Source organism: Neopsephotus bourkii, unplaced genomic scaffold (assembly GCF_033783945.1).
Source record: "Neopsephotus bourkii isolate Nb327-2 ecotype Australia unplaced genomic scaffold, CSIRO-AGI_Nbou_v1 NB_53, whole genome shotgun sequence".
Classification (NCBI taxonomy): Eukaryota; Metazoa; Chordata; class Aves; order Psittaciformes; family Psittacidae; genus Neopsephotus; species Neopsephotus bourkii.
The window spans coordinates 6,094,521-6,118,588 of NW_026900570.1; the positions used below are offsets into that span (position 1 = coordinate 6,094,521).

Below are 24,068 nucleotides of genomic sequence, written 5' to 3' on the forward strand. Positions count from 1 at the left end.
ATAGACTCATACCTTTAAAGAAGAGGAGGCACAAGCCCCCTTGGTCAAGAAGAGAAGAAACAGGACTGAATGGAGACACCGGTATGACTCGGTATGACTTGCCAACGTGCTGCCTGGCCCACTGACTGCTGCCTTAAGGGTAACTGCGTTGTCTCCTGTGCAGAGCTAGTTTGAGCTGCTCTTGCTTCTACAAAGTCCCCATCTTTACATTGTATAGATAGAGACCAAGTGTCTTGAGATATCTGCTGCTATCAAATAGTTGAATACTCTCAAGGATTACCAGGAGCAGCTGATCACAGAGAGCTAACTTTTTTAGGGAAGCACTCTGAAAACATGCATGGAAATCTCTTCTGCAGAAATATTCACATCACAGGAATGGCTGCTGCCATGAAGGGAGATAAAAGTGTGGGCAAACTTCTCTGCTTCATTGGCTTTTCCAGCGTCTGTACTTCAGCAGCAGCAAAAAATGTACTGAAAGAGTACAAAAATTTTTAGCCAATAGCTCCATACCCTACATGAACTGAAGAATTCCTATGTATTTCATTAAACTTATCTTTAAAAGAAACCTAGATTTGGACTCAAAGGGCAAATAGTCCCTCTGCAATAATTTTTAATTGTTTTAAAACCTTTCTGTTCAGGAAATATAAGCTTTTAACAATTTGTTGTACCCAGAATAATCCCAGTAACTAAATGTATGAAAAGGCTAAGCAATATACAGGAAGTAATTCCCCTAGTAATAAAATAAGAACGACCTCTGTGACTTCATTTAGGTTCCACCTCTCCTGAGTTATGAGCCATTCCTCACTTGTAAGGTATATCCCATATCTCACTGAAACTCTCAGCAGACCACAAAACTCCCTTCCAGAAAAAATTACGCTTCCCTCAGTCTGCGGAGGATTACCCATGTCAGGTGAAGTTATATTATTGTCTTTAGTGCTGCTGGGAATTACTTTCCGGATGTTTCAGCTCATTACCCCAAGTCTTCATCAGCTATTTTCTGAGCGTGGTAACCTTTGTGATGCAGTTACTGAATATATCTACAGTATTGATTCTGCTTCTTCTGCTACATTACATGCAATACATGTAAACAGACAAGAATGTTTCACTACTGGCTAGCAAGGTGCAAAACGATAGCAGATCTTGCAGCTACAAAATGAAGATAAAACCTTGAAGTAATCAGCTGAACTGCCATGGAACTAATTCCATGATATAGTGGAAGCAATTATTTGCACTTATATGTTTTATTGTAAAATACAATCAGTGCTAAACCAATCCTGTTAGTGTTGTCAAGGACATATTCAGCTGCAAATCCTTCCCTTTTAATCAGTAACCTGTTATTAATTAATTAGGTAGTGATCATGTTGTTTTTCATACATGGGTATTATTATTGCACTTGGTTTTGTGCCTCTGCACAGATCACTGTTAATTTGCTGCAAGTGCAATTGTGTTAATGTGATGTGCTCTAATGCAAGTGATTATCACAAGGACGGGGCACCTAACATTTGACCTAAAATTTTACTGAATTGTTCTCACAGCTGCTTTCTTACTTCCAGACCCAGCCAGCTCCTGCCTGGATGAGGCGTGCTAGGAGAGATGAGACTCTTCGTAATAACGGGAGTGTTAGAAGGAAAACCAGAAGCCAGCAACAGGGCAACCAGAACCAGTAAAGGCTGAGGATCCTGTCCTCCTAGTATTAGTGCTGCTTAGATATGCTTTCTAAATAATGTATTCTTCAATAGATTTTTCTTCCAGTCTGAAAGCTTTTAGCAGGAGCAGATACTGTGCCAAGAGAGAAACAAATGCAAGTAGAAAACAGACTTTATCTGAATTTAATTTAATAGGGGCAAGAAGCAGTGAACTAAGGATATTCTGCTGAAGTAGTTCAGTCAGAGATAGCTAAACTTTCAACTGTGCTTTATTTAAATGAGAGGCCTGAACTGGAGATTAGCTGTTTATCAGCTGCATGATAGAATGAGAAACAGCTGCAACATTTCAGGGTGAGTTTGGTATTTTTATTCGCTATAAATCCACAGGTTCAAATACTGCTCTGCTTTATGCCCATGGGAATATGGAATAAAGGTATTAGCTTCCCACATTGTTTTGTGGCTTTAGAGCAAATCTTGTTTATGTTGCTTTAGCTATTCACCTTAATTTCCAATCACAAAAAGTACTTTTGATATTTGTAATGTTGGCAAGTATATGGGTGAAGAAATAAACTCGCAGAATATGTGGCATGGGTAGCATAACACGGCTCCCAGCTACCATCAGAGCATTTCCCTATGTGTACCTTAACACAGATTTCACTTCAGGACTGTGCTATCACTCCAACAGTTTCCTTCCCAGTCTTGGGTTTTTTTTGCCCAATGTTTACCAAAGGGGACAGTTCTGCTTCTCACCCCAGAAGCCTGCTCCCAGGTCCCCAAAGGACTAATTTCTACATTTTAAGCTTCTATTCGCAACCCCACCAAGTCCCCCTCATGTCTGCAGCTGCGAGCAGCCCTTCTCCCCCATGACAGATATCATTGCCTAGGAAAGGCAAACCACCAGTGCTGAATCTCACTCCTGGCGTCTCATGTTTTGAAAGGGAGAAGTGAAAAAGAAGGCTGCTAACCACTATACTGCGAGTGTTTAATTTGCTTGGATCAATTTCTGTCAAAGGCGGCCTCAAAGCCAATTTTTTTCTTTCTAGCTTGTCTTTGCAATGTTTCTTTCTCTCCCGCTGCTCAGTTCAGCCTCGCTGGCTTCATCTGGTGACCTGTTGTTATCAAGGGCTCCCCAGAAGATCCCTCGGATTTGCACAAGTCACTCTCATTCTGCCGGGGGAAGCTTTGCTTAGATATCAAGATATCAGATTAACTCGAGCTCATTTACATGGCAAGGGTGTTAATCCTCCTGTCAGGACTTTCTAGTTTGGTTTATTTGCTTGATTTTTGATATATAAAGGAGACTACTTCTGCCCCTCCCCCTCTTCTTTTATTTCCTTTTGAGAGAGGGAGTGCTTAAGATCTCTCTAGGTTCACAAATGTCCAAGAAAAGATGAAGGCAAAGATGCAGTTTTCTGAAAATTTACATTAATATTAGGCCTATTCATAGAGGCAAAAATACCTACACTGAAGACTACTAAATGTGAATGTCATGTTACTTCTTATGGAATTTGAGGTCTTGGAGTATGTGCTGGTTTTGGCTGAGATAATTTCCTCCATAGTAGCTAGCATGGGGCTATGTTTTGGATTTGTAATCAAAAGAAGTGTTGATAGCACACTGATGATTCAGCTGTTGCTGAGCAGTGCTTACACAAAGTCAAGGCCTTTTCTGCCTCTCACCCCACCCCACCAGTGAGCAGACCGGGGGTTCACAAGAAGTTGAGAGGGGACATCCAGGACAGCTGACCCCAGCTGACACAAGGGAAATTCCAGACCATATGGCATCATACTCAGCATATAAAGCTGGGGGAAGAAGGAGAAACTGGGGGATACCTTAGGAGTTATGGCATTTGTCTTCCCAAGTAATAGTGATGGAGCCCTGCTCTCCTGGAGATGGCTGAACACCTGCCTGCTCATGGGAAACAGTGAATAAATTCCTCATTTTGCTCTGCTTGTTTGCAGGGCTTTTGCTTTACCTCTTAAACTGTCTTTATCTCAACCCATGAGTTTTCTTATGGTTATATCCTGATTCTGGGATGGGATAGAGAAGGGTGAGCAAGCGGCTGCGTGGAGCTGAGCTGCTGGCTGGGGTTGAACCATGACACTTATGAATACAGGATTTCAAAGGAAAATTTATGCACTGAAGCTTGTCAGTGTTATGGGGAACGCTATTAATTTCTTCCCGTCAGTCCGCCAGTGTTCCGCAGAACATGGTGACAGCAGCAGTCTGATCCCTCTTGTACTTTGATTTCCCTCAGATGTCAAAATGTAAAACATGCATCTGAAGGTTCTTGCCCTGAAAAAGAAGAGGGCATCTCCTATCAGTAGGGTTATAATGACTGCGACCAAAAATATCCTACACTTAAAAAAAAAAGGGAAAGGAAAAAATCATTTCTATGTGAGGGCTCATATGGCAATGTTTTGTGGGTTTGTTTCTCAGAACCTTTTGTGAATTGGAGTAAAATGCTCTGCTTATTTGGCAAATAAATAATTTTTAAGATGTCTTGCTGTCTTTTTTATGTAGTAGCCAGTACCTAGTGGAAGGGCAAATACAATCCACAGACTCCTCCAGCTGTGCTGAGATACTTGCCAGTAGGCGATGCCTAAAAACCATCAGAGAACCAGACAGATGTGTATGGGTTATGATCAGCAGGAATGTGGTGAAGTGCTTAGAAAGGTGTATTTTTGAAGAAGGCAAGCATTGAATCGGCAAAAATATCTTTGTGTGAAGAACTCATGCCTGTGGTTCTGGTAATGTTCAGGTAACTCTATACAGAAAAAAATCCTGAGTGGGCTTTAGCTGAGCACTGAAAGAATATGCAATGCTGCAAAGGCGTCAAAATATGACAGTGTTTTAAAGTGTTGTCAGTCCTGACTGGGAATAGCAAAACCTTTGGGCCAAGCTCAATGGTACCTATGACTCATAGGAATGTATGTGCCAGGGCTTTTTAATTTTTCTTGGGTGGGGGCTGATGACTACCTTTAGCATCTGTGAAGGTGTTTTCCAGAATGGTGATCTTACAGGCCATTCTGCTTTTTTCTATGTTATCATGTTATGAACAACTGTAAGTATTACTATATGACACTGTTCTGACTGATCATGCTGCTTTCCAAGTGGTGCCTGTTAACTTTTGGCTCAGAAAACAGTTTTAACAGCTATGTATGTGACCTGTTTCCATTTTCTTCTCAATTGCTAACACTCAGGCACAAAAAATTCAGTGTGGCTCCATTTTTTATCTTATGGTGCACATCAGTCAGCTCCTCATTGCTGCCATAACCATGAGCCTTCATGGAACTTGAGTTTCTGCCCGTTGTGGTATCAGCCACTGCTCCCTATTATTTTTTAGCTTGACTTTTTTGGCTGCTGCTCATTGATGGCCACTGCTTTGGTTAGCAGAGGGTTTCTGAGTATCTTGATCAGGTTTAAAGAAGCATGTTCAATTTCTGTACCTCTCTTGGACACGGTTTCTCTGCAATGACAGGACAACCAAGCCCTAACAGTGTATTTGTGGTGCTGTTATAAACTCTTGTCCCCATGATGTATATGCAGGGGACAATAGGCACTGGGGGTTAAGTCACTTGTGTGCATATCAAGGGAAGTGGAAGAAAAGAGAGGGCTGATTCAGGAGTAATGAGTTTATTCTCAAATATCCCTGAGAGCATTTTTTCCTTAAAAGTATATGGCAGAGTTGATTTAGATAAAAACTAATTATCAAACAAGAAATAAAGCCAGTGTTGCTGTCTTAACCCTCCCCACAAGACCTTGGAGATGCACATTATTCCTTGTGTTTAACCTAATAAAGCAGTGACCCACATAGAAGGGAAAGGAGTTGATTGTAATTATTTCTGTAAGTAATAGTGCCCAGTTCATAGAAGATGGCCTAAAAATAGGAACTCAGCAATGAAATGACAAGGACAGAAAAATCTAGAAATCATGGGCCACTTAGGCTATTTCTCTGAGCAAATCCGAACACATGAATTTTGTTCATTTGACTACATTCCTTCAGGGGAAGTTCCCATGTTTAGTTTTTAAAGGTGAGCTGGATAAATAGAGTAAGAAGAAACATCACACAAGGAATTTATAGAGCATATCAGCGTGGCTTTAGTAGCATGTGCTCATTTGGGTGACACCTCAGTGCAACACTGATTTTAAGGTACCATTGTCTGAATTCAGATCTGATTACATGGCTGGTGTCTGCAGCAGATGTGATGACAAGTAGGTTAAGAGCAATCACGCTTAGGTGATTTCATATAAAATGTCTGCTCCAGTTTAGAAGACAAATAGGAAATAATGATTAGCTTGCTTGGAAGTAAATACTGACTTATCAATTAGAAAACTAAAAAGGATAAGAAAGCAACGTGAATTTGTCTAGAAACAATACTGAGGCATTTAAGGTAGAGGAGGAAAGATTTATGGATGCATTAATATTTTATGTGTCTTAGAATTCAGTATAAGCTGATGGGTATCATGAGACATAGATGATATTGATGGTTTTCACTGAATAAAACCCTGTGATGAAAGAAGGTTTATAATTTACCCACTTTCTCAGTGAGTACGCATATTTATCTCCCATTTCTATCTCTCAGGAGTTTGTAAAAATATTTTATCTTATCATATCATGCATCATGCATGTAAAAAAAGTAAAAGAAAAACTTGCTCTGATAAGTTTTTCTCCCATTAGAGATTCAAATTCATCTGGAAGATGTTCATATAAAGAAAGCACTAAATGAACAACAAAGGATTTTATTCTCTCAAAGCACATGATCCAATTCTCCAGTTTGGCTTGGCTGTATAAATGTCTAAACACATAAATCACTTTTTACATCCATTGTAACAAGTCTAAATTCTGCTCTGTCCATTAATTCTCAACAATCCTAAGATTAAGCCCTAAATATATGCTACCTATTGAATTTTATGACATTGCAGTACATACGAGCAGTTTAGCTGAGATAAAAGGGGAGGAGAAATGCTGGTTTTGTCCAGAATTTCTATACAAATGCAGTATTTAAAGGCTAGAAAATGCAATAAGAAAGAAGAGGCAAAGACATTCCCCGTTGTTCAGCAGGAAGGGAGCGGTCCCTCTGCTGCAGGTGATACTGGGCTTCTCAGCAGCATCACTGGGGAAACTGCAGGCTCTCAGCTGCCTCCTTTCCGAGGTGCCCTGGCATCCTGTTTTGTCTTGCCCTCGCACTGTGATGTTCTGCCTGCCATACGGTTGGCACAAGGACCACAAGAGGGAGGTAGTCATCGTAAAATAAATGGTAGGAGCTTGCTTCTTGTACTCTGTACAGAGAGGGAAAAAGTCTGTCTGAATAATTAAGGCTTCCTAGATGTGACTACAGGCAAAAATAGACAAAGAACGTGGTTTTGGCATGACTATAATTCTCCAGCTCAAACAGGGAAGGCTTTGCATGGAACTCAACCAAAGAGAAATTCACTCTGGGCTCTTGTATTACACTCCATTTAGTGGAGCAGAATGATCATGGCTTGTATTAAGTGGATAATAATGCAGCATCATAAACAATGTCAGGATGCAAGTCCAGGATGAAGCAGGAGCTTTAATGAGGTCCAGCTTGCTGAGAGCTTTTTGAAGTGTCCCTAGCTCACTCACAAAGCCAGAAAGTAACAAAGGCAGCTCTGACAGCTGTGAGAGTGTCTGGTTTAGAAGGAAGTTTTATGTGTGGATGACACCAGTCTGGGATTCAGCTTTCATGTACTAACTAGCTCTGCTTGTTGCTGGAGCCCTAATCATTCTACACAACCTGTTTCACCATAATGGGTTGCACCCATAATAATTCTTCACAAATCAGATCCACACCATCAGCTTCCTGGATAGGCAAGGTTGGCTCATTGTGGCAAATAGCAGAAGTCATCAGAGTCCCCACTGTGTCCACTAGCAATGTTTAATAAGCTAGACTCTGAAAGGAAGAAATCAAATGATGGTTCTGTGCACTATGAATGGTATGAAGCATCTGCAACTACGCTAAAAGAGCAGCCAGCAGCCAAGTCAGGCAGCTAAATCATATTCACCCCATTCTAAATGTACTGATGGGCTCCTCAGAGTCTTTATGAGGAAAAGATTGTGTTTTCAGTTTTCTTTGTTCAGAGGACGAAGGGTTATGGGGTGCTTATAAACTTAAATTACCTAAGTATATATACACTTGAAAAAATGCCTTTCAGCTTTAAACATTCTTTTCTTGAAGATGTTAGAATTATTTTTTCACTTCTGTAAATGAAGATCAGCCATTCATTAACTAATTATCACCATTATTACTGCTCTCCTAAGTATTATTAATTAGGTGAGTGGCATATTTAGTCTTTAACATCTCCATTAGAAGAGTTTTGTTTGCTCTGAAAGCCTTGAGTATGTTCTGTATCATGTAGGACTTAAAAGACAAGGGCAGGGGAACCTTTTGGGGATCCTGTTGGAGTTGTTTAGGACCAGGAGGGAGCAGGGAGTTACAGGGTACAGTAACTGAGGAGCTAAAGAGAGAGGTATGGAGGGTGGAGAGTGATACACCAACTCAGACACTTCTTCCTGCAGCAGACAGCTGCAGCATTACTGTAGCCCAACTGATGCAAAACAATGTGTTATTTTGTAGGGATGACTGGTTTTCATGTGCAAAGCCCTTAATGTGTTTACACATATGTGCTGATGCTATGAGAGCATGCATCTGGAGTCCTTTCTACCCTGTTAATTTTTTTCCTGTGATTTCAGGTAGGTAACCCTTCTGCATCTCCCTTTGATCCTGCATGGATTATATGCGTTAAAACATGGTAATTTCTTCATCTAAGACTCAAACTGCAATCTCTCTGGGGCATTAATCATCTTTTATGTTGGACTTGTATGAGGGGTAAGAGGGTGGTCGTGGTTTCTCAACTGTGAGCCTAGAAGTGACTGCAATCTTATTAACAACCAGGATAATAACAACAGTATCTGGTGTACTAATGCCGTGCTTCTAAATTGGTTCTTTTGCCGTTGTTTTGCTTAAGAAACTGTAATCCTATAAATGTCTCTATACTGCCCATTGCTCTGACTATAAAAAACAACTTTCCCCACCTACAAGGTCAGAAATAGGTGGCTGAAAATCAAACATTATTTGCATTGCAGAGGGATCTCCCTGTTCCCCAACATTTCCCTTTCTCGTTTCCCACTGTCAGGAACTACATACACACATATCAGCTGTTTCTCTTTGTGAAGGAGAAAACAGAGGTGGTTATAAAGAAAATGTACCTCGCCACTGGACCAGACAAAGCTCTTTACAGACACAGGCTGGAACAGCCTCTCAAAGCTCAATGCCAGCTTCGTGTGCTGTCCCTCTTCACACCAGAGTCAAATCTATCACTGCCAACCTCAACCCCATATTAATAAAGACACAGTAAGAGAGAGCATGGTTGCAAAGGTGGCAAATGAGGACACAGAGAGAAATAACGTGAAGAAGGCAGGGACAATTGATACTGTGTGAAAATGAAGCAGTTTTGCAGCACAGAGAAACAGGTTTCTGGAGGGAAGTGGGTGAAAGCATGTGGCACAGGGCTTTCCCTGACAAGGTTGCTTTTTCTAACGACACTGCTCACCAAGGTGACACTGAAGTTACCTGGCCTGAATCCCTGACCTGTTTGGGGTAAAGCATCTTTGCAACAGGGATACTGAGGTTGCTTTGATCTGTAAATGAAGCTTTTGGCAAATAGGTATTTACCTGGATTCAAGCTTCACTTGCCAAATAAAAAAAAAGAAGGTTCTTTTTCATGATACACACACAAACCACAATGACGTTTCATTTAAACAAACAAATAAATTGATGGCTACTGCTCTGGAGGCTCTGGATGTGACCCAGCAACAGCAGCATTAAGCAATTTCAAAGCAGAGTGAATGTGATTTTCACACCTATTTTCTTCTAATTTAGGTCTGCTTGAAATCCAAGCACCCCTCTATTACTAATTTGCTATGGCAATATTAATTAATGGGTTTGCTCTACAGCAGTAAGAATGTTAAGACTTAGTGAGATAGATTAGAAGGACTACAGGATTAGAAAAACAATCTGTAAACTGGTCAGATGCAGTCAGAGGTCACCTTCACATCCTGAAACGAGCACACTGCACTTGGAAAGCCTGGGAGTACGTAGATTTATTTCTTCCAGTGCAGACTCATTAGGTCTGGTTAGGTCAGCACCCTTTGATGTTATCTCCTGTTCTGGAATATAGGAGACATTGCTTCCAAGGTGGGCAGAAACATTCATTAGACTTCCATAAAAGCTGATAATTGAAAAAATTGCTTATTATTTGACGGACCAAGTATGCTAGGAAACAAAGAGCAATATTTAGTGAGAAGGCACACAGTGATGTGTCACAATTTCCATTCTCCTGACTCACTTTATTTCTGCCATTAGTTTAGTAGATCTCTAGACTCATGTCTTGGCTACTCTGATCAACATGGTGTGCCCAGACTCAGACCATCAATATCATTTATCTTACACTTCAGTCTCATAGAACAGCTGTTGATGGTGGTAAAGAAGACACAATCTCAATTATTTTGGCTTTAAATTATGAGATTCTACTTTTTCCCTGGTGTAAAGTGTGATACACTTTTGTTTATTTTGGGGATATAGCGTTGCTGTCAGCCGAAACGCCTTGCGGAACAATCACAGGGAAGAAAATCAGAGGCACAGCGATGTTATTTTAAGAAAGCACCAGTTTTGTAAATTGCTCAGACTGGAGGATATGGTGCCTTTTTTCCGGCGTTTTACATTGCATTTCCCTTGGTCAGCAGGAGAAGTGGCTGTCAGACTGAGGGCATGCCTGAGGCCGAGGCAGAGGGACGTCTGAGAGGCCTGATGAGAAAGGCAGAAATGTCAATGGTCGGAAGGCACAGCTTATAAGACATCTGAACTTTCTTGACACTTTCCTGGACATTGTGAAATCCAAAAGTTCAGCACAACTCAACTACCAGTATCGCAGGATTTTCGGCTTTTCCTGTTTCCAGTCCTAACACCACTGATAACAGCAAGGGGAATAGGAACAGAGACATGCAAAGTTTGGAATACTCAGTGTAAAGGGTAACCAGAGAGATAAACATACTTCTGGATTCTACAAAATATTCAAAGTATAGGTGAAACTGTTACACCTGATCTTGTTTGCCTACCCCTACTGATATCCTAACAAATACAACAAAGCACGAGGAGACTGAATGATTGGCTAGGCCAGCAGTTACCCCATATTCTGTGAAGAACTCACACACACATCACCCCACTCCCCACTCCTCCAGTATTTCAAATTCTGTGCCTAAGCTATTTGGGCTTCAGGGTTCTCTCCTGCTTTTAAACACTTTTGAACACAAAACAAGCTAAGCCTCCAAATTAGGAATAGCTTTGAAAAGTTACCTTGAAATGTGTCCTTGAAAATGTGGTTCACAGAAGATGAGGGAGACAAGGATCTGAAACAGCTCTGGGAGAAGCCGGCTCTGACCACAGCTCAGTGAGAACTACATTCTCCCCAGTACAGCTACCACTGCTTTGGCTGACCAAACAGCCCAATGGGCTGGCTGAAGCAGTGAGCAAAGACTGTCAATTCATGAGACAATGCATAATGTAGAGAACAAGTAAAGATGCTTTTGGATTTTATGTTTTAGCTATAGCCCAGCTGAAATCAGTGGAAATATGTCTGTTGGTTTTAGTGGAAGTTAGGGTATGACTTCAATAACACATGACAGAGGTTTTCTGTCATGGCTGATATGTCTGTTGATGAAAACAGCTAGTAAGGAGGTCACCAGAAATCAGTGTTAAGGCTTATCTCTCAATTAATGTGCTGAATGCCTGAGTAATCTTTCAGCTGGACAATACATAACCACTCAAAAAACGCTGACAGAGGAAGTTCAGTGACACCTTTTCACTGACTTTTATACCTTCAGAACAGCTAGGAGAAGAAGATAAGGAGGCCAGAAATCTGCAGAAAGGTGAAAAGGCCATTGAAAAGAGAATATACACTGAAAAAGTGTCACCTAGTGAACAGTTGGAGACCCAGGTAAGATGTGATATTCAAGCAGAAGATGACTGTGAAGCCAAGCAATCGGGGAATAAATATTTCAGAGAGCTCAAGAACTGAAGTAATGATTCTTGTGGTGCAGTTTCAAAACATGACAAACCATCAGTTGATGAATACATGGTATTTACCTGCTGATCCACCCAGCAAAGTTCACTAGGGGCAGCAAAGCAGCCAGCAGGACAGGACTAGTGACTCCTCTTTATATCTAAGTGCTAGGTTTCCATAGGCATGTTCATTTAAAGAAACTACTTTTTACCAGAATTAATTTGAGTAGGAAACAGCATACATTTCTCATTTAAAGCTACCTGTACTGGAGACGATGGAACTGCCAGGTTGGCCAAGGCTTCCAAAATGCCTGCAAAGCACTCTGTGAAAATCACATCTATTACTGAATTATGTTATTATCCCCTTTCTTCACAGAGGTTACAAAGCAGAATTAAATGGAAGAGGTAGAGGATTATGATGTATTTTAGAATTTCTTACATTTCTCGTGTTTCCTTTTTGGAAATGTAGGAAAGAAACTTCTGGGTCACCAAATATAATTCCTGTGTCCTGCAGGCAATCATGTCACCTAAAGATTTCTCCTCTATCAAACTCCTTGAACAGCTAATGGACATCTTTACTAATGTTAATGAGAATTGCTACTAATAATTTGCATTTACACACTACTTAAGGATCTTGAAGTGTTCTTTCATATAATATGCTCATTTTTATTACAGGCATATTGGATTTAAATGGCTTGCCTGGGGTCTCACAGCAAGCCAGCAGCAGAATGACTCTTAGTGCTCCCAGTGCTTTGCATTAAATCCTGGACATTAAGAGCTCCCTTCATAAAAGGAGCTTTGTTGCGGTAGATCACATCCTGGTTCTGGTGGATCAAACCTTTTATGACAGTGCAAACAAATCAAGGAATTACTTAAAATCATGTAACATTTCTCAATGCCTGCAAATCCTGGCTTTCTTTGAACTTAGAAAATTGACATGAGTCTGAGTAATGCTAAGATAGCCTTTGGCATACCACCAATTATGAAATTTTGATGTCCTAAGTATGTACCTCAGATCTATATTTTCTGTATGAATACAGCAGTAATCTCGTCATTTGTTACAGGGAAAATTCAGAGCTTTCACTAAAACTCCTGTGCTGTTGAAGGCATACTTGGAAACAAAGTGACCAAAACCCAACCCAAAAAGTGAGGCTATAATAAACAAAACCCCTTAACTTTTCTGGTGGTAGAATTGTCTGGACACTGCTTTGACACAGGCACATTCCTTGGCATTGCTGTCTCCACTGAATGGCACTTTCCTCACTAAAAAATAAATCTGAAAGGAAGATATGGGGCATCCCTTCATTTACGGGCTCCTTTCAGTCAAAAAAGATGCAGTACTACAGAATGACCTAGTTTTTCTGCTTGTGTCAATGTTATCATTCTCTCTAGTAAGTTGAAATGCTGGCATTTCCCCCTACATTTTGCCTGCTCATCTATTCCTCCTATGGAAAAGGCTGCAAATTGTACCCAATGATTTCAGGATATGGTTTTTCTGGTGGCATCTGGATCTTTGTATGAGAAAAGAACTACTTTGTGGCATGGCACTTGCTATAACATTACAGGAACTACCTGGTAGAAAACAGCTACAGCAATGCTAATGCCATTCATCAAAGTACTCCTTCAACGTGGTGATGGCTACCCAGGAGTTCTCACCTGTGGCAAATGGTGACATTTACTCCTGCTGGGAATGTGGCTGGGCAGCCGAATGTTAAAGAGGGCCTGCAGGGCTGCCTGTGCTGCTTGACCCTTGGCCAGCTTCTTGCTACGTCCTGAGCCTTCAAATGTTCTCCCGTCCACTCGTACCGCCATCACAAAACTCTTGATGTGCTGTTTCTCCACTGTCTCCGACAGGCAGACGTACCGCAGGCCTGACCGCAGCTCATTTAGCAGCACCACCGGGTTCTTCTCACTCTCTGCTTTGGATGCCATCTTGTGCTTGTTTTGCTTACCATGGCCCATTAAGTCCAGCGTATGGCAGAGTAAGCGCCCGTGTCGATAAGCAGTGGAAAGCAATTCATTATTAACGGGGTTATAGACTGAAAAGTCCTCACTGTGTGTAGATGGTTCAAACTCCTTGAACAGAGTATCTGGAAAGTCTGCCTGATCAGAAGTAAAGTCTGTGGATGGGTTGATGCAGTTCCCCATAGCAAAGTGAGCTTGACAGGCGTTGGGAAACTGAACAAATGACTTCAGAGCTAGCTCCGCAGCACGCATTTTAGCTTTCTTTTTTGTGGGCCCTGTGCCTTCAAATGTAAGTCCATTTACTTCCACAGCAACAGCAAAGACTGGAGCATGCACTGGACCTGTCTGGGAAACCATTTTATATTGTAAACCTGGTTTTAGTTCATGTAGCTGAACCAGAGCATTCTTTGGAGTCACTGACCATGAGACTTTCTTCCAGATGAGTTGGAGTTTGCAGAAATGGCCATTACTGCCTTCCTCTAAGGGTCTTTTTCTCTTACTGCTAGGTGTTCCCCCTCTTGCCCTCTCATTAGATGATATTGGATGATCCTCCAGGTTGCCAATGTTTCGATTTTCCTTTACTTCTGCACTGCTGGTACCTGTCAGTAAAGAAAGAAATAACCTCTCATTACAGTTCTCATGGTAGTAGCTGACATTATGCCTAGGGCTGGCAGAATAGCTCCCCCCCAAAAAACGTTAATGACATATTCTTGTTCAACCTTTTTTGTTTCTTTTTTTTTTTCCCCTCAAATATCTGTATAACAGTTGATTTGTTATTCACAGCACAGATTTTATGCGTGTCCTGAATGTTTACTTGTCTCTTAAGTTCTACTTGTATTAGTCACTATCCTCCTGCTTTAAAAAAAAGATTACATGATTCAAAGATGAAGCATAACTGATGCCATGTGACTTAAATGAACTACTGCGTTCATGCTGGATAATTACTAGTAAAAACTGAATAGCTTGCAAAGTTCCCCTAGGCTGAGATTTGTTCTAGAATCCATGTGGGTGAATGGTTATGGACACATCATTAGAAGTCAGAAATGATTCACATACGATTCGCAAACAGAAAAGTGGGCAAAGGCATTGAGTAATCTATTTGCAATGAGCACGCTGACTGGCTCTACTCACAGCATAGACTCTTATATTGTAAACATCACTAACAGAGTCTAAGAAATAATCTGACAGACCTCCCTAGAATTTGAAACAATAATCTGGTCTGGACTTAGATTCTAGTTTATTGAGTGAGTGTCTTTCAAATTCAATTGCAGATACTCTTAGCTCCTGCATCAGCAACAACAAATATTGCAGAAATTCTAGATAAGTCCAAATGAGACTAGGGAAAGGCAGAACATTATGGTGAGACTGATTACTGATGTAAAGAATGACCTATGTCAAAGAAAAGAAATGCGAGAGAGCGACTGCCAGGAGGGCCAGGAAGGGAATGAAGTAACAGTAGGGAGCCATTGAGAAAGCACTCCATTATTGTTGAGCCAATGGATCACACACTGCTGTGAACTACACTTGTGCAACACCCATGCTGTAAGGCAATGCTCTTTGCTGCAGCAGATGAGTGACTGAGAACAGAGATTCATTTCACTGATGTCCTGAATTAGACAGAAAATGTTCTTCTGTCTAAATAAGCATCCTGTGACATATCTGTCATTTCTGACAATTTCGTTTAAATGCACTACAACCTCTAGTCCTCTTGTGTGTACTTGGGGGCAGAGACTAGTTGAGGAAGTACACATGAATGTCACCAACCTGTGAAGCAATCCATCCCTGGAGTGATGCACCTGATCCCTTTCTGAGCAGAGCACTATCTGGCTGCCTGCTGTATTCCAACCAGCACTGATCATGGAGAGCCTATCCTGTGGTTCGTTATTGTCAGACACAAGCCTGCCACCTGTGCAGAGTCCCTGAGTCCAGAGCACAGAGAAGGTCCCTGTGGTCCTTAGAGAACAGAGAACGGCCCTCTGACTTTCTGTGGGGCCATAGCTATATTTGGTCCGATGTACAAACTGTCTGCAAAGATGTAAGGGCTAAGCTGCTTGCTACACCTCAATGAGCTTCTGCTGGAGTGGTGTGTCTTTACTGAAACCACGCATAGGCTGGGCTGGCAGATGCACAGGAGCCTCCAGAGAATTATGTGGAAACAACCATCATAATTAAAAACCTCCTTTATATCCTGATGAGTTGCACTTGTATAAAATACCAAAAGGCTTTTTTCCACCAGAGCAGTTAATCTGCACTCGTGCAAGTTGTTCCACAGAAAGCAGCTCACTGATTAGATATGAGTAAAAATCATGGCTCAATTGCACGTGTGGGGGCCTGGAGGACTGAGGGTTTTAGACTCCTTTTCCTGAAAACGCTTCAGAACACACTGAGCTTCCAGCCTCTGTCTCTGTCTCACCAAAGTTACTTGCAGACCTCTGTGCTGGGGTGCTTTGCTGAAGCAGAACACAAACTGACAAATTAAGCTCTTAGTGCCTGCTGACTAGTTAACTTTTAGTTTCTGAAGCTAAGGGGAGAGAATGAAGACAAGTGAGGAAGGAAAAAAAAGAAATACATAATAGAAAATAAAACACTTTCATTATATGGCATTCAGCTGTATAAAATATGACATCTTTAAATCAGCCTCTCTGGAAATAAAACATTTAAAAGGTCAGGTTAACTAAGACACAAGGATAATATGGTTCTTTCTTACTGAGTTCACACCTCTATTTATGGAAACTTTGATCAGAGGGGGAAGAAGATGCCAGCTTTAACTTTCCTCTATTTAGCCTGGCAGTGGCTTTGGTGAGCAATTTTCCACTGTGGCCCTTTCTTATGTTTCCATCCCAGCCAGAATATGCCTCTTTAGTTGTGTGCATTTTTTAAAATAAAGGTGAAATAACTTGACTCAGACACACTTTTTTAGCAGGAAGCGGGTTTGGTTCTGTATTTCACACCTCCTCGCTCATCTTACCTAATAGGTTTTTACAGAGCCAATTATGGTACATAATGATATTGTAGTCAGGAAGCATGAAAAGAAAGATAGCTCTTGCTTCTCACAATATTTAGGTTTGAAAAGAATTTGTATTGATTATGCACCACTGAATAGGAAAACTCGAGGGGTTATTTGTATTTATAATTCATATTGTCTTATTCCAGGTGTTTTTAGTTTCATAGTCAGAGAACTACAGATTTGTGAACATGAATGTGTGACCTTACCAGCTTACCTTAATCACTCCCACTAAAACAGTGGCTAAAACCATGGCAACATAAACATTTCTTGTTTGTTTTGAATTCTGTCTATGAAATTGCCTAGTCCAGGTTTTGGCCAACAGGGAGTTTGCACTGTTGTAGTGAAAAAAAATGCAGAGATGGAGTGTAAAACTGCCAGAAATGAGGCACAAAGGATATGCCAATAATATTGGGCATGTGGGACAGCAACATGTCTGTATTAACGGCATGTTTTGCCTAGTCACAATAACAGAAATATATGTAAGTATCCTTACAGTCAACCAGATTTCTGGAAGACCCGATCCTGAAACACCAGGAAATAGCTCAGTTCTTCACAGACCCCAGTGAGAGCTGCAGTACGCCAGAAGTCATCATGGCATGTAAATCAGAGGCAGCCTAAATTCAGTGAGTGCCACAGAGAGCCTGGGAGCCTGATGGACTTGTGTGATAGATACCTGGCCGTCGCTGGACAATGTGAAATTACTTTATACTTTCAGATATCTTTGAAATAGGAGGTCTTTGAAATGTGTCTTTTATGAGCCCTCAGTGTAGCAGACATAAGATTACTTCTCTAATGGTGGCACATGTACTTCTATTGTGAAAATCAGACAAAGCAGGCAAATGACACCAAACCACATAAGATAAATACTGTAAGCAGCTGTAATAGAACAATCACAAGCAATTTTAGAAATGAAGAGCACTAAAAGGAAAGGGGTAAGTCGGAGGATGTACACAGGGAAAATGCAAAACTGTGGATCATTTTTAATCCTGTTATCTCTCATAATGTCTTTGCTCTTGAGTTTCTAAAACATTGTCTACATTTTGGGGAAAAAAAAAAAAAGTTCTCCTATGATGAAAGGTGGGAAAACAGGAAAATTGTAAGGGGAGGGAGTTAAAAAAAAAAAAAAAGGAAAGAAAAAGATTGTATTTTTTTGGCAATAGTTTCTAAATTATTGTGTAAGATTTCTAAAAAAGCCCCACACCTCTGCACAGTAATAGCTCCTCAGGTAACTTTATCCACTGATTTTTGCAGTTTCACGAGCAAGAGGAGACACTACAATCTCATATTTGTTTCAGTAATTGAATGTGAGAGAGGAAAGCAGTTAGTGAAATATATTTATTTATGCACTATTCCTCAGTCTTCTGTCTGCTCTTTCATGTTTTTATCCTTTTGGTCATTATGCACAGTAGAGTTAGCCTAGGAAGTCTGCATAGTCAAGAGCTTTTCAGAACTATAATGCATCACTAATAATGACATTGCCTATGTCTCTGGGTCATGAGGGCTCTGCAAAACTAGCCATCCGATACTCCACGCTACATTTGAAGAGATAATATTGTTCCTGTTGAAGGTTATTCTGCTGCCAAGCCAACTTCCAGGGAGGATGGGAAAGGAGCGGTGGTAGGTGGCATCACAATTTTGGCTGGCACCTTTACTATTGAATTACAAGTGGCAGTACATTACTGGAAAGCTATGATACTGAAAGAAAGAATTTGCACTCTCTGTAGTATAGGAAACTTCTGGTTCAACTGATAGCTCTGATACAGGAAGCTGCTGTCTTTAGAAGTTTCTAGTAAACACAAGATTGCTACCAACACACTCTCAGCAATAAAGGTTGGACTTAATTTTTATCTTTCTGTGTTTTAATATGCAGCCCCCGTTTGACCTGCTTATGTGGAGTACATTTTTGCTGTCCATCTACATCACCTTGACTGCAGAGGTTAGAAGGACTGACCTCCATAATTCCTGGGAAACTTGAAAGTGGAAAATTTTAAATTAGAAGTGATAGGTATGAACCCAGGAGCCAGAGCCACAGTACTGTCGTCCAAGGTCAGCTATTACATCAAATACGATGTTGGGCAGTCTCCTCTTGCAATCAGGATGGTATTTTCATGCACTTATTGAATCCACAGTGAAGGACTGGAAACTTCTGCTGGGATTTTTAGTTGTCTCAGTATTCTTGACTTTAGAATAATAAACTTGTAGCTAGCAAAAAATCAATCTTTTCTTTCTTACATGAAAGCATACAGATATGTATTATAAACCTTCATGAAAGAAGTCTACTTAAGGTAAACCTGCTATGATCTCTCTGCTGCTGCTGAGCCCTCCCCACCAACTCAAAGGGTTCAGGATGTTTAAAACAGTACTGTTAGACTTTATTGGTTTGTAACACACACTGTGAAAGGAAGTATTACCAGTGCAAGAAAAGTACAGGACTTTTTATTTACAGACTGAAGACTGAAAATTTGTGAAAGGTGATTGCCATTGCCTCTAGCTGTTCCGCAACGAAGATACTTTGCTTTGCCCATTTTATTATTTGAAATAACCATGAAATCCATGCACATCTAGTACAGCTATTACCAACTAGGAGAATTATTCAAATGACCTAATGGTCATGATTTAGGTAATACTCAGACTCTGATGCTCTCTGTTCAAGTTAGGAAATAAGTGCATGCAGCAAGAACCATGGGCAGCCCATGGCAGAAACAGATCTAAGTACATGACTCCCTGAATCAGGACCAGACTATAGCTTAGCTTTAGGCATGGGAACAATCAAAATGATGCAATAGGCACAGTTTTCAAACCAAAACAGGGGATCTGATTCTGTGGGGGACTGCTTGCAGCTCTGACTGCTGGAAGGGGATAGCCATTGTCTTCTTAGAGGCAGGGTCCCTGCTGTATTACACCGTGCAATCAAAAGCTCTGGGGCCTCATGCTGCCTGAGGAGGAATTTGACTGATATGCTTACAGCTGTACACGCTTCAATACACAGAATCTAGGGCTGGGATTCATCCTACAAGACTGTTGCAGCGGCTGAAATATGTATGTTAGGGACCATCACCCTCAGCTCCCTGTGCAGACGCTGGGGAGAGGTATACACCTGCAGGAGAGTGCTGCACCAAGTCTGTACATATGGCAACATTGCCTAATGAGATCCCCATGAATCATACACTGGTGCCAGAGGTACCCCCCAGATTTGCAAGTATCTCTGTCTAGTAATAGTCTGCCTTGGTATAGTGTGGATGGAACGATTAATGATCAGGGGCAGGTAGAGGTCTGTAACATCACGAAAGGTAGGCAGGCAGGCAGTGAACAAGGAATGATTATTCAGTTTCATGCAATCCAAGCCCTAGAGACAGCAGGCTTGAAGCAATAAAAGGGTGCACTTTTTGACAGCGCACTAAATCACTCCCTGTTCTTGGCTGTTGTTGAGATCAGAAGTATCAGTGGGCTCCAGAGATGACTAGACAGGTCTGTTGATGTTTAAGAAATACGAAGATTCAGGTGAAAACTAGCTGAGTAAATTTTTTGCTGGGTGGTAGGCAGATAGATCATGGGGAGGACCCCCATTTAAATATCCTTTTTCTCAACATGTCACTAACAGCAGATGTTGAGAAGTGTACAGAGTTAAACTTCCTGTTTCTAACCCTCTGTGACATTTCTCACATACTCAGCTACAACTGAATTCCGGTAATGAATACAGTGGTTCTTTTCTCGCGTGTTGAAAATAAGGTCTTCATCAGACACTGGCAATCACCCAAAATTCAATTCCAAAGGTGCATAATGCCTGTGATATATTTTTCTAGCATTAGTTCATGGATCATAAACCACAATAATAGGGTCTATATGCTAATAATCACTGCTGAAAGTGCATATGTAGTTAACCTGGTATGGGTCCCTTTGTGAAGAATGGCTAAAAGAATGTGAAACAGGATTTGCATCAATTTCAGCTAGTAGGACTCTGCCTATCAATACAACACAGTCTGGGTAGGGGCACTCTCACAGGATGCTCAGTGAGCAGAAACCTACAGGGATAAGCAAACCACTTCTCTGCCTGGCCAGCATTCTCTTAGGCTTTTGTTAAACTATTAACACAGAAGAGCAAATCATTGAAGCTCTTTAAAATGCCAAATACAGGTACATGTGTTCTGTAGACATCAGTGGAATTTATACCACTATACTACAAGTGAACACTAAAGTATGGCTGCTTTTACATGATTGTTTTTCCCTTTTTTAAAAAAGGATTCTTATAGTAACACCTAAAATATGTTGTATGTGCCAAGAAACAAATTGCTGCTTTATCACTGGAGTGTATGTTTGACCCAAGAGAGGACTAGGCAGGATGATCTCAAGAACACTGAAATTTGCTATTTCTCTTTCAGAAAACATAGTGTAACCCTGTTCATGTGAGCTATTTTAAAGCTTGCGCAGGCACGAAACAGTCTTGGCATTACAGTAGCAATAAGAAAATGGTGTTACAGTGTTTGGCTTGTACAAACTTTCCTACATTACCTAAAAATAACTAAGTAACACTTTTGGGAAACATTACGCAGGAGGTGCCTGCATAAGCTCATCATGTGCATAATAGGTTTTCTGCGTGTACTTGTCATATCTCCCTGAAAATGTAGCCTCCCTGAGACCAATTTTGATGGGTTTTCAGGATTTTTTTGCCTTTGCTTAGGACTGCAAAAGCTCTGTGCAGCGGAAAGGTGTGTTGTCCATGTGATGCTCAGAGGCAGGAAATAGAGGGGTGTGCTCCTTCACTCCTTCAACATCTATTTTCCTTGATGCCCCACCATGATTAAACCAAGGAAGATTAACAATGTCAGGGGAAAAAAATAAACAACCAAACATTCCTCTCACCAACCAGCTCTGTCAGTGTGTGTGTGGCTGGAAAAGAAACCTATCTGGTAGGTAATACTTAAACCCAGAGTTGCACATCTGGTTCAGAAAGCTTCCCTCCCCTTTTTTACGGTTCCAGGATGCGTTACAATAAGCAGGGCTGGGTAGCACCCAATAATTGTTTCTGGGTGATAAATGAGGTAGTTTACTGGGGGTTATTCAGTCCACATTCCCAGACTTCTTGGTGTTTTGAGACTTCAGTGCTCCTTCAACCCAGTAGCACTTTCCTCCATCTATGCAGTCACAGATTCAGGGAGTGTTAGTGACTTTGTCCAGGGGTAAGGGCCCAAGAGAATCCATTGGCTAGTTCTGGGGTTACATATAGTTTACTTAAGCCTTGTTAACCACGTCTTCCCAGTTGGATTTGATTTCTGGTGTTTTGGGATTATTTCTTTTTAATTATTTTTTTTAGGGTTTGGCTGTTGTTTTTTGTTTTGGGTTTGGTTTTTTTTTTCATATGTCTATAGAGAAAAGAGACTTCTTACTTAAATTGTCTTCATCCTCCATGGTGGTTGCGCCAGGACTCAGGTACTTGAAGGGTGCTATAAAGGTTGACAGTATGCTTACTTTTTCTAGAAGAAAACAGAAGAAAAGATACATATGAAATCAATATTTTGTCAGTGAATTCTAATCTACTCCACACTTTTTCTCAGATCAAAACGTCTTGGCAAGTCTGGGTTTTTTCTTGTTTAGCTTGACTCTACAGTTCCACCAAAGTTCACTGAACTTCAATGCACTCAAGGGTTGACACGTGTAAATACCACACACACATTCCTCCTGGTTTCTGTCCCTGTATAATGCTCCTTTTTGTGCTTCCCAGTGATGGTCCCCAAGCACTGCAGAGCTGGGAATGCAGGATGCAGGCTGGTCCACCTGGGAACAGGGGAGGCAGTCAGCCCTGGAAGGAAGGACATGAGAACTACTCTACTGGATGAGACCACTAGCTCATCTCTTCTTGTTTCCTCTCTCTGACAGAGGCTAAGCCGAAGTCTCAGGGAAACCTGAGATGGCATAAGAGACTACAATGGCTTCTAAGTCTGTAAATTGTTGATTTGATTTTTGTAAAATCTTTATGGTGTGCACAGGAAGCTATTATCCAAACAACAAGAACACTATTTTCAATCCTTCTTATTCACGTTCATATTAATTGCAGTTCCTTCTACCTGCAGTTTCTGTTTATCATGCAGATAGTAGATGGCATAGATATTTCCTTCCAGTGCCACAATCAACATCTGCATTATGTGCCAGGACAGATTCAGCAAAATGAGAACTGATGCTTATTTACACTAGCTTAAAATTTGACTCATGAGTTACCTACAGAGAAAAGTTCCTGTTAATGCAAACACTAGAAACAGAGATATATTGAAGATATATTTTATTTGGTTTGATAGCTAGTTTATTTAGTTTGTTGATAAGTTTGTTTAGGCTGAATTCCTCTGACAAGCTATGAGTACTTTGCTGGTTACCAGCATTAGCAGAGTGTCTAGTTTAGGTAGCATAAGAAACAGAAACACACCTTTTACAAAGGTAATTCGTAACTTTGAATGACTTAGTTGCTTTCCTAAAGTACTTCTCTGCTTAGAAAGCCTCAGCTAGGTGAAAATGAATCTTGCACTGTGAGGCTTTCATTCTGTGACAGAACCACCAAAGCCAAACCGAGAATGTCTCCTTTCAAGTGACACAGGTAAAAGGATTCTCATGGGGACTTCCTTTATTGGTTAAGAAAATATTTCTCTGAATTTCCTTAAACTGCCTAGCTGCTAGTCTACCAATGGCATTCCAACTGAAGAGCATTTAAACTTTTTCAGCAGCACATAGCTTTTTGGCCTGGTTCTTCCTACGTTTGCTAATAATCCTTGCTCTTGTTAAAGACTGGCGTCAGAATACATCAAAAATGTCTGCATATGTTTGCCCTTAACTATGCAGCATTACAACTCAACTCAGTTATAAGAAATCACAGTAAAAGCTGACTTTTCTTTGTTAAGTATATACAATAAGCAGAATAAAAGATTGCCTGAAGAAAACCTTTTTCTACCCAGAAACCTTTAAGCACAAACCAATATATAATTAGAACACAAACTAGCCTCCTTGAATTATAATTTTATTAAGGGATTCTGGTGATGTCTCAAACCAAAAGAATTAAGCTATTTATGAATAATTTAGCCAAAAGATTTTCCTAAATGAACAGTTTTTTGCTAAGGCATTGCTCACTGAGAAATTTGGTATCTCTGTATAATACTGTCTCAGTCTGTGTGGGACTGTTGGGTTGTGATCAGGATAAAGGCTGTTACTCACTCCCAACATTCTCAACTGGTTTCTTTTACTGAAGTGAAAAAAGTGTAGGTATTTGGAACTTAATCCAAAGGCTACATTTGGTAGAGGAAATGCTTCAGATGATAGAAATAGGATCAGGGCAGTCTTTGGCTTCTGCACCAGTACTGACTGTTGAGCCTGGATACTAAGATGCA

The 24,068-nt window shown here is 40.8% G+C and overlaps 1 protein-coding gene across 1 annotated transcript in view; it reads right to left on the reverse strand.

Moving 5' to 3' along the window:
* ADARB2 (adenosine deaminase RNA specific B2 (inactive)) overlaps window positions 1–24,068 on the reverse strand; it is a 309,490-nt gene that overhangs the window by 90,217 nt on the left and 195,205 nt on the right. Inside the window, exons 2-3 of the mRNA XM_061349646.1 lie at window positions 22,086–22,172; window positions 13,386–14,293 (exon numbers count right to left, since the gene is read on the reverse strand). Coding sequence (XP_061205630.1) covers window positions 13,386–14,293; window positions 22,086–22,172 — 995 coding nt within the window. The remainder of the gene's footprint in view (window positions 1–13,385; window positions 14,294–22,085; window positions 22,173–24,068) is intronic.